General features: G+C 37.9%; 1 protein-coding gene across 1 annotated transcript in view; it reads left to right on the forward strand.

The window, feature by feature from the left end:
- The window catches only part of mmp2 (matrix metallopeptidase 2), a 30,254-nt gene extending 18,608 nt beyond the window's left edge, over positions 1-11,646 (forward strand). The window contains exons 8-13 of the mRNA XM_043707012.2: positions 1,641-1,796; positions 2,355-2,481; positions 8,984-9,120; positions 9,717-9,876; positions 10,123-10,232; positions 10,689-11,646. Of these exons, the coding sequence (XP_043562947.1) occupies positions 1,641-1,796; positions 2,355-2,481; positions 8,984-9,120; positions 9,717-9,876; positions 10,123-10,232; positions 10,689-10,792 (794 nt within the window). The 3' untranslated portion in view covers positions 10,793-11,646. The remainder of the gene's footprint in view (positions 1-1,640; positions 1,797-2,354; positions 2,482-8,983; positions 9,121-9,716; positions 9,877-10,122; positions 10,233-10,688) is intronic.
- Positions 11,647-11,870: the final 224 nt, after the last annotated feature.

Genomic DNA, 11,870 nt, shown 5'->3' on the forward strand with positions numbered 1-11,870 from the left:
CTAGCTGTAACCGAGGAGCGGGAAAAGATAGCTTCTACATCATCAAGCCCACAACAGCAGCTGCTTAAAGCTAAATCTAAAACGAAAAAGAAAACCAGAAATCCTGGTCATACCCATCCAGGCTGCCTCCATTGTTCCAACGTTTTAAAAAAATAACCCAAAGCCTCACAAGTTGTTTATTCTCCTGGTTTTGATAGACTACTCAGAACCTCTGTCTTACAACCTGTCTTCAAAACAAAAAGCAGGAAAAAATACACCCCTTAAATCCACAGCATTATCTCACAATATGCTCTATAACATGCCTATTGTAGTTTGGGAGCAATGGAAAGAGATGGTGAAGGCTCCTACATTCTTGAGATGACATTGCTGACCAGGAGTCTTTTCACCGCCTATCACCTGCCTTTGGTAGAATTTATAGGTTCATATTCAATGCATTGGCCACATTAATAACACAACTTCCTTGGTCATCAAGACCTAGAGATGAACCAAGAGCTTCTAGCTCAGAGGCACTACGAGACATCCTGAAAGATAATGCACTTGTTCAAATCATTTTGAGAGTGCTTGTGAATTTACTAATTATACCTGCAGCAGCATTTGGTCTCCACAGCCTGGATTTTGCAGAATCAGCTGGAGATCAGAGCTGTATTCCTGAAGAAGGACTTATGCCCGAAACGTCGATTCTCCTGTCCCCTGGAAGCTGCCTGACCTGCTGCGCTGTTCCAGCAACACATTTTCAGCTCTGATCTCCAGCATCTGCAGACCTCACTTTCTCCTATAAAAGTAGGAAAGTCCTGCTACAACTGTGCAGAACATTGATGAGACCATAACAAGAGCACTGTGTACAGTTTTAGTATTTAAGGATGAGTATACTTGCATTGGAGACTGTTCAGAGAGGATCCACTAGATTCCTAGGATAAATGGGTTTTCTTTTGTTGAATGTTTGAGCAGATTTTTTAAAATTCATTTATGGGATGAGGGCATCGCTGGCTAGACAGTATTTATTGCCCATTCCTATTACCCAGAAAAAGTCAACCTCATTGCTGTGGGTCAGGAGTCACATGTAGACCAGACAGGGTAAGGATGGCAGTTTCCTTCCCTGAAGGACATTAGTGAACCAGATGGGATTTTACAACAATAGATTTGGGAGTAAGGCGAATTAGATGGTTTTGGGCAGGAGTTTCTTTGCAACATTATGGTGGCTCATAAGGTGTGGAGGAGGTGGGTTTCAAAATACCCACGGATCACAAGGAAGAGGGCAAAGGGCAGTACCCGCAAAGATAGCACACGCATCTTGCCCACAATCTTAAACACTTTTGAAAACAAAGAGGATTCCTCACCCACCTGCCCCCACAGTAACTGTATAATGGAGTTAACAGCATAATATTTGTATCAATTGAGCTTTAAACAAACTCTTAATTATTCACTGAACATAAGGATGAGCTGTTGAGTTTGATGATGTATTATGGGGATGACCTTGAAAGTTGTTGGGGGAACTGGTAGTCTAGCCACTGGATCTATTTTACAAGAACACCCCTCACCCTCCCCATCAAAACTACTGCAAGAAAGAATGCAATATCCAACATGATGTGTCTGCCGTTTTCTTTAACAATAAACATCATCTCTCCTTGTTACTTTTGCAGGCTACAGTCTTTTCCTTGTTGCTGCTCATGAATTTGGTCATGCGCTTGGTTTGGAGCATTCCCAAGATCCTGGAGCTTTAATGGCCCCAATCTACACCTACACCAAAAACTTCAGGCTTTCAAACGATGACATTCTCGGCATTCAAAAACTTTATGGTAAAGCGACAATATAAATAATAATAGAAATAATAATAGAAATTTTCATATTTGTTTTGTATGTTGCAAATCTCGATTGTGCTTAAAATCCCCTTAAGACAATATTAATTAACGTGACTGCTCGGATTGTGCTACTTCAAGGAGAAGAATCATGAGAGCAGTCATCTAAATATAGTTTTGATATTCTCCACCACCATTTCTATAATACAAAATGCGCAGTGTCAATAAATTTCCTTTGTTGTGGAAGAGGTTGGAATTTTATTCCAATTCTCAGTTACCAGCATCGTCAATGAATGATAAAATACTGAATTATTTATTAGGGATTAATGTGGTTATCAGACCGAAGGCAGCTCAGATGGAACAAGTGGCTAGAAAGTCTGGAAAAATTCCAGATAAACATGGCCAGGATATAGTACTTAACTGATTCATTGGCATGTTATACTATTGACTCAGTGTTGTTGTCTAGTCAAAAGAGCTGAACAGTCATCCACAAAATGAATTGAATTGTGTGTTTCCTGTCAACTGAAAACAAATCTTGTCTATTCTGGGTTCATTCAGGTGCACCAACTGATAAACCCTTGCCACCAACACAGGGTCCTGTCACTCCGATGAACCTTTGTGAGGAGACCTTGATTTTTGATGGAATTACACATATCAGAGGAGAAATTTTCTTCTTTAAAGATCGGTAAGAAAATTTCCCATTTTAAACCCGCAGTTAAATAAGTCAACAGAAATAAAAATTGATCAAAATGTGAAAAGGGCTGTTCGTTTTTCTGTCAATGATTTTCATGACCATAAAAGGCAAGCTTTCCTCTCGAGTTTGTTCAAGTTTTTCTCTTTAAACTGACTTCACAAACTACAACTGGATTATTGTCAGTGTTTCTCCTGTCTGTTGTTTCTGGCAGAGATAGTGGAACATTTGAGGTATACCATGTTATCTTTGAGATTGTTGAGACGTCAAGAAAATAATATGGAATTAGATGGACTGTGAGCTGCTCAGAACCTGACTACATTATTCTTTATTAACGTTTAGCTTTTTATGTTGTGGGTACAGTGTTTCAAATCTGGCTGTTGGAAAGCTGGAGTTGTCTAAAATTGGAAATCTTTAAAAGTTACCATATATCAATTTTAATTGTCTTTAAAGGAGCCGAGTATCATTTTGGCTGGGCATGGCATGGCATGGTGACATGCTAAACTAGTTACCAGTTCTCTCCTCGGGTCTTGCACTTTGTTCCAAATGGGCCATACCCCCACTAACTTAGCTTAGACCAATTCACATCGATCTGCCTAACCTGAACAGTTTTAATTACTGTATTATCTATTTGTTTTTAAACATTCTTTCTTCACTGATATGCTTTATTTTGCAAATGTTGATTGAAAGAAGTTTATATATTTGATTTCCGGTGTTACTAATTAATTGCATTAAGCTTCTGTGTTCTGTAAAAACCGGCAAGATCCAAAATCTGCCTCAGACTGACCCAAGGGTTTGTGACATTGTACCTGCAGTCAGCTGTCAAGGTGTTAAATATACCTCTGAGACTTCTAGAAAAGTGTGAGACCTCAAGAGAAAATTGGCTGCATTTATTATCCATGGCTGTTTCAACATCTGTGTAGCCTGTATAGTAATGGGATGCTGCAAAGCGGGAAACTTTGGCAAGCTGCTAAGAAACCAGACTTCTTGTTCTGGGAATAAACACAGCATAAAGTTAAACAGTTCAGTGGGCTGATGGGACATTCCAAACTAGCATTGAACTAGTAACGTAATGAATCGTAGCCGAACCATCAGCCCTTTATGAAGTTAGGATCGCTTCAAAAGAATTACTAGCGATCAAGCTAGAAATAGCTGCTTCTCCCACAAAAGGTTCTTAAAATCACAAATGCATCCTCTGTGACAGTGGTAAACTATCCCTGCCCTTAGTTTTAGATATGGTTTTCCACATCATCCTTATCAAAAGGTCTCCACCTGCAGTCAACTAATTGAGATCCAATATGCAACAACATATAAATTAAGGGCATGAAAAGGCCATTCAGCCCCTCAGACTTGATGTGCCAATTATTAAGATCGTGGGGCTGATCGGATTGTATTCAAACAACCCCTGATAATATGTCCCCTCTTGCTTGAGAAGAATCTATCTACGTCGGTATAAAAGAATGTTCAAGGACAGTGTTTCCAATGTTTTCACCTATTTTAGGAAGAGTTCCAAAGACTGTCAACCCTCTGAGGGAATGTTTTTGCCTAATCTCTGCCACAAGTTTTAAACAGTATCTGCTAGTTCTAGATTGTCCCATAAGCGAATACATCATCTCCAAATCTACCCTGTCAAGATCATTCAGGACCTTGGATATTTCAATCAAGCTATTCCTTACTCTTCTAAACTCCAGTGGATACTAGACCTAGTCTATCCAGCCTCTCCTCATAAGACAACCTGGTCTTTCCAGGTATTAATCTAGTAAGCCCTCTCTGAACTATATCCAACGCAGTTACATCATTCCTGAAATAAGGTGACCAGTTCTGTGTATGATCCAAAAGTAGTTGCACCAATAACTGAGTAAAACCTCTCTACGTTTGAAGTTAGTTACCCTCCTGGTAAATAATAATATTGTACTAGTTTTCCAAATTAATTGCTGTACCTGCATACTAACTTTTGTCATCCATGCATGAGGACACCAGGATTCATCTGCATTTCTGAGCTCTGCAATCTCTTGCCATTTAAATAAAATGATTTTTAAATTATTTCTGCTAAAATAGACAATTTCACATTTTCCCACAGGATACTCCATTTGCCACATCTTTGCACACTCACTTAAGCTACTCATTTTTTTTTGTGTAGACTCCTTATGTCTTCTTCACAGCTTAGTTCCAGTCTGTCTTTGTGTCATTAGTACATTTGGCAACCATACGTCGTGTCCCTTCAACTCAGTCATTTATATAAATTGTAATTGGTTGAGGTCCCAAGACTGATCCCTGTGGAACACCACTCGTTACATCTTTCCGACGTGAAAAAGACTCCTTTTGCCTAATCTCTTCTTCAACCTAACTAAGTAATCCTCTATCCTTGCCAATAAGCTACCACCCATACCACAAGCTTTTATTTTCTGCAGTCATGCTTCATGTGGCACATTACCAAATGCCTTCTGGAATTCCACTGATTTCCTATTTATCCATAGCATGTATTATCTCCTGAAACAACTTCAACTGATTAGTTAAACAGGATTTTTCTTTCACAAAATCATGTTCATTCTGCCTGATTTCTTTGAATTTTTCCAAGTGCCCTGCTATACCTTCTTTAATAATGGCTTCTAATAATTTCCCTATAGCAAATGTTAGGGTAACAGTCCTGTAACTTCTTGCTTTCTGTCTAACCTTGCTGAATAAATAGTTGCAATTGTTATCATACAATCTAATAGGAATGTCTCAAATCAAGAGGATTTTAGAAAATGAAAACAATCCATCAATCTTCTCACTAGCCATTTCTTTTAGAACCCTAGGATGAAGTCCATCAGCACCTGAGCAATTCTCAGCCTGCACCTTCGATAGTTTACCCAGTAGCACTTCTGTCTTGATTGTGACTTTCTTGAGCTATTCCCTTCCTTCCATTTCGTTACTTGTTACTGTTTCTGAAATGTTACTTCTATCCTTTTATAGTGAAAACTGGAATAAATATTTGTTTGATTCATCTGTCATCTCCTTAATTTCTGTTATTAATTCTCCTATCTCACTCTCTATAGGACCAACTTGTTTATTTTGTTATGCTTCTAAGGAGCGTAGAGTCATACAACATGGAAACAGATCCTTTGGTCCAACTAGTCCACATTGACCAAGTCCCATTTGCCTGCATTTGGTCATAACACTCCAAACCTATTCATGTACTTATCTGAATGCTGTAAATGTATTTTTAAATGGTATAACTGTACCAGCATCCATCACTTCCTCCGACAGTTCATTCCACATACGAACCACTCTTGGTAAAAAAAAATTGCTCCTCATGTTCCTTTTTAAAACTTTCTCCTCTCACCTTAAAAATATAGCTCCTAGTTTTGATGTCCCCCCCTTATCTATGCCCGCCATGATTTTGTATATTTCTATAGGGTCCCACTTCGACATTCTATGCTCCCATGAAGGAAGTTCCAGTCTATCCAGTCTATCTTTTATAACTCAAACCTTCCATTCCTGGCAACATCCTGGTAAATCTTTTCTTAACCCTCTCCAATTTAATAATATCCTTTCTATAGCATGGCAACCAGAACTGTCCGGCTGTACACTTCACTCTTGTCTTTCACCTCGTGAAATGCATCACCTCACATTTGTCCAGATTAAACTCTATCTGCCATTTTCTCAGTCCAACTTTCCAACTGATCTATATCCTGCTGTATTCTTTAACAAACATGTTCATTCCACCAATTTGTGTTATCTGCAAACTTACTAATCGGACCACGTATATCTTCATCCAAATTACTTATCTAAATTAGAAGCAGCAAAGGTCGCAGATTTCCAGTCAGATATACATCCCTCAATAACTACTCTCTGACGTCTATGACCAAATCAATTTACCAACTCATCATGAATCCCATGTGACTTAATCTTTTGAATCAGCCTACCATGAGAGACCTTGTCAAATACTTCAGTAAAGTCCATGTAAACAACATCCAGTAATGTCTGGGTAGAATGCTCTTTGGAAGGTTGATGCAGATGCAAGGGGCTGAATGGCCTCTGTCTGCCATGTAGCAATTCTATGATTCTAAGTACCTTGGAGATTGAGACCATCCCAACTGTACAAATGTTTCTTTCCCCAGTACTAGTACCAATATCCCATAAACCAGAACCCACTTCATCCACATGAGTCTTGAGCCACACATTCATCTCTCTAATCTGATTTGCCCATTTTGCAATAGGCTCATGACATATAGAGACAATGACCTTTGGGTTTTTGGTTCTTAATTTGGTGCCAAACTCTTCATACTGACTATACAGAACCTCTTCCTTTTATCTTGCTTTGTCAGTAGTACCTACATGGACCATGATGATTGGATCCTCCCCCTCCTGTTGCAAGGTCTTCTATCTCTGAGGAGATCTCCTAAACTCTGGTACCAGGCAGGCAGTGCAGTTTTTTTAACTTAACCTCCTTGCTGCAGAGAGTAGTGGCAATCCTCTTCATTATACTGTTCTACATTACCACTGTATTCTTTCTTATTCTTCTCTAACAAATAGTTTCCTGTGTAACTGTTCCATGGTCCATCCTGCAGCCTTCAAGTTTATTCAGACTACCTGAAAGAACCTCGCATTTGATGGACCATTGCAAAGGCTCATATTCCTATGCTCATGATCCCTGGATCCCCTCACTTGCAATTAAAACATTCTGTCTCTGAATCAGACAAATTACCCCTACGAAATATAGAATCCCTACAGTGTAGAAAGAGAGTCCATTCAGCCCTGAGAGTCTGCACTGACCTTACAAAGAGCACTCTACTCAGACTTAGCCTCCTACCCTGACCGCATAACTCCACCTAGACACACACAATGGGACAATTCAGCATGGCCAATCTACCTAACCTGCACATCTTTGGACTGTGGGTGGAAACCGGAGCACCTGGAGGAAACCCATACAGACGGGGAGAAAGGTGCAAACTCCATACAGACAATCACCCGAGGCTGGAATCAAACCCAGGTCACTGGTGCTATGAGGCAACAGTGCTCACCACTGAGCCACTGTGCCAGTGTGACTGCCTCCTGGTACAAAGAATCCTGCTAACTTTGTCACCCCCCGAGGTGTCGCAATGTCTGTATTTCAGTCTCCAGCTGATCAACTCTGAGCCAAAACTGCTCGACACACTTATTGTGGACCAAACTGGCAATCAGGAATTCCCACCTGCTACACCTATAATACATCACTTCTCCTTCCATTGGTAATTCCTTCCAAGCAATGGTTTAATTATTCCGTTCAATTTTTTAAATATATCTTAGTAACCATATTATCAGTTGCAGTACTCTGTGAACCTTAGGAGTAGAACAGATCTTAGTCACTTACCAGATGCCAAACTACAATCTTCTTCTCCTGTAGTAGACTAAGAATCAATTCTTTGGTTATAACACAATTCTGGCCCCATTACGTGATTTTCTTATAACATGGGATTGCACAAGAACAGAACTACCACGTTATAGCAGAAGCGACTGTAAATATGAAATTGTAACAATGATGCTGTAATGCAGATTGAAACCGTGCAGTTATGCTAATGCTTTATAACACCAGCCAGATTTTCTGCTGTCGAGACTTCTAAGATTTCACTCTTGGGAACAAACCTTGTACAGTATGTCTATTTGTTAGACATGCTCATAGAATAATCTCACAAGGTTGTGGAGCTGGTGGAGATTAAAGGGATAGAGAGCTTTAAAACAATGGATACATTTGAAATAAGGATGATATTTAAATCAAGATGTTGCTTGACCAGGAGTCAGTCAATGAGTGAGCACAGTGGTGGTGGGGTAGGACATGCTATGCGTTAAGACACAGACAGCAGAGGTTTTGATGACTTCACATTTATAGAGGGCAGCATGTGGAAGATCAGCAATGAAGTGCTGTGGAATAGAGATAACAAAGGTATGACTCAGGGTTTCAGCTACCAATGAGTGAGATAATCTACCCAATAAATAATACACGTGCTGGTTGCTGGACAAGTATACTATTGACAGTTTTGCAACAGTGACGTGTTTGAGTGAGGTGTTGTATGTATGTGTGAAAGCTAATGCTGTACCTTTGGATAATTCTGCCAAGGAACAGCATGTAGATGAAAAATAATAAGGACCAAGGATAGATGATTAGGTGACACCAAGGTTTCATTACAAATTCATTGTTATTTAATTTCTTTATCACTGCATTGGAGAAGTTTGGTTAACTTTTTATGATCTTCCACATTAGCTTATTTTCATTAATAGAATCAGCCGTTTACAGATGGCCAAGGTATTCTCTAAAGTTGTCAAGTAGACTTTTTGCACTTTCCTTTTATTAAATTTATAGAAGCATCTTGTTATTTAGATTTAAAAAAACGTAATCTTTTAATGAGCATCCTCTTGCAGATGCTGAAATAAGGAACTTCTGCAGCTGGTATTCACTTTGCTGATGATAATTAGAAACAGATGTACTGATGAATAGGTCTATTGTACATTTCCTAAAGTCTTTTGTGCTGCTTAGATTCTTGTGGAGAACCAGAAATCCCCGGTCAAAACCCCTGGGACCAATGCTAGTTGCTACTTACTGGACTGATCTGCCTGAAAAGATTGATGCTGCCTATCAGGAGCCTTTAACTGACAAAGCTGTATTCTTTGCAGGTATTAATTTCAATATTAAATATTTGGATTCAGTTAAAAAAACTTTCTTTTGTCAAAAAAAGCTTGTGAATACATATTCAAACTTGGTCAAAATGATTTGATCGATCACATCATTTTCCTTTTAAGACCACTTATCTCATTAGTACATCCTGGTTGTGATATCAAAATATGCCCATGTACATAGCAAACATTTGACATTACTTTTGTAAAACTACTTCTAAATTCTGCCATACACTCTACATGCGCGTAGTGGAATAGATTAAAGGAAATTTCAAAAATAAACATTTTTCATGCTTTGACCTTTCACTGTCACAAGGTCACAAATAGAAGAAATAATGATCAAGAATTATGTAAAATGTGAAAGAGAATTCAACACTTGCACTGCATGAAGAAATAGCCTGAGACCAAAGTTGGATAAATCTGTTTATCAATCTTTTTATTCAGAACTTGGATCCAGCTCTTACAAGACAAAAATGACACCTTACTCAAATTTACATGAGTCTGATGAATTATTTGTTTTGCAGAGCACATGTATATTAAGATTAAGAATAGTTAATTACCGTACTTACTAGTATTCAATGGCTGTGCTTATTTAGGAGATCAGCACTGGCTTTACACTGCCAGTGACCTGGAGAGTGGATATCCCAAGAAAATCTCCACACTGGGGCTACCAGATGATTTGCCACATATTGATGCAGTTTTTAACTGGAAGAAAAACAAGAAGACTTACATCTTTGCAGGTGACAAGTTTTGGAGGTAGGCTAATACTCCACATATTAATTGAGTTTTATTTATTTCAGTTCATACTTTGAGTAGTGGAATTATGCTTTGCTTTTATAAATGTGTCAATGTTGATGCTTTAGACTTCCCAAACTGCGTGCAGATGATGTATGTTCTTATATTGACAATGTCATGAAGCTTTTGAAAAAAGATGTTCCTTCATAACTTAATATGATGAACTTATACACTCATCAACTGTGACAAAATGTTTCATCCTAACAGATACAATGAAGTGAAGAAAAAGATGGATCCTGGATTCCCTAAGCTAATTGCAGATGCCTGGAATGGCATTCCTGATAATTTGGATGGTGCCCTTGAGTCTCTTGAGAATGGTAATCCTAATGTCCTTGAAATAGAATGAAAGCATGAAGTTAGACAGGAATCATTGTAATGACAGTGGTTTGTTTTGACAAATTGTGAATATGAAGAGTAGCGACAGTGTTCCAAATTAATATGCCATGCCATAAATTAGAGGAATCATTATCTAGGTCAGCATTTCCTGTACAAGCTCTTAACCTTTGACACTGAGAGATGACGCATTTTTGAGCCACCTCTTCTACCTGCTATCCTATGCCTCCCTTTATCATACTCAATAACTCTGCCTAACTAATTTTAAGATGTTGAGGATATCCCAAAAGTAAGCCCCCTTCTTCACCCCTCCAACTACAACCCCTGCTTTGTTCACAACAAAAGTTTTAGATAGAAATCATTAACTGGAAAGAAACTTTATAAAATGCTTATTTGCGAATGTGTATCAAATATGCAACGTTGTTTCTCATTTTGTACAGGACACACCTACTTTTTCAAGGATTGGTACTACCTCCAAATGGAAGACCAGAGCTTGAAGATTATTAAAGTAGGAAATGTGAAAACTGACTGGCTCGGTTGTTAGAATAAACATGTTTTTATCACTTATATATTTTTTTGCCAAATAGTCATGTGTCTTACCTGTAAGTTATTGTTAAAGTGACAAATATAACATTGTCTCATGATTGTACCATTAAGCTTGGAATTTTATACCAAGACCAAATACAACAGTATTATACCCAGCTTTGCTATTGAAACAATATTTTTAGGTCAATCTTTTCATTATTCTGTGAGAACTAAAGAAAAAGTGGTGAAGGCACAGGTTGCCTGAAGTAATGATTTGTGTAGTGCGATGGAATTATAATGAAAACCAATTATTTAAATATTTGAAAATGCTTTCTGAACTTGACTGGTATAATTTTTAAACATGGGCCACATTTATTTCTTTTAAAACACAGGAAATGCTTTAAACAAATCTCAATTAGTTTTTGCAGCTTTGTGTTCTATGCAGTGATATTGTTAATCACTTGTGTGTCATTATCAGTAAATCTGCTTTCTCCACACTGACAGTATCGAAACATTATCATAACCAATAAAGTGAAATAATCAGCTATCAAAAATAGGTCATGGTTAGTACTTTTTAGAAAAAAAAAATGTCATGGATTGCTGAAAATAACCAAAATCAGAATACTGGTGCTAACTGTTATTTCTCAACAGTACCATTGTGGAGGAGAATACTTAGCAATACAGCAGTTTCTGTACTACAAAATATTATTAAAACATTGACAACTTTCAAGAAGCACTGGTGTTTCAACTTCAGATTTTCAAATTTTACAGTGTTAACTACAAAGCTACAAAGTTTGTGATATTTTGAAGCAATCTTGTACTAATTTTAGTTTTCTTCTTAAATTTGATATTCAATAAATTTGTCTTAATGAACTTGGAGTTCATTTTTGTGATTATTTAAATATCAGTGAAAGGGCAGTAAGAGCAGATAAAGTCATCTTACGATTCACTTTGTCCAGAAACTATTTAACTCCTACAACAAAATAAATAACAATATGGATAATCCTTGCCTGGAGCAAGACACTTTGATGAAAATTCTCTCTTTAATAACATTTAATAGCAATTCAAGGAGGCATACTAAATTTAATTGCATAGCC

This window comes from Chiloscyllium plagiosum, unplaced genomic scaffold, assembly GCF_037043375.1.
Source record: "Chiloscyllium plagiosum isolate Xiang-an unplaced genomic scaffold, Cpla_swu_hap1 HiC_scaffold_17, whole genome shotgun sequence".
Classification (NCBI taxonomy): Eukaryota; Metazoa; Chordata; class Chondrichthyes; order Orectolobiformes; family Hemiscylliidae; genus Chiloscyllium; species Chiloscyllium plagiosum.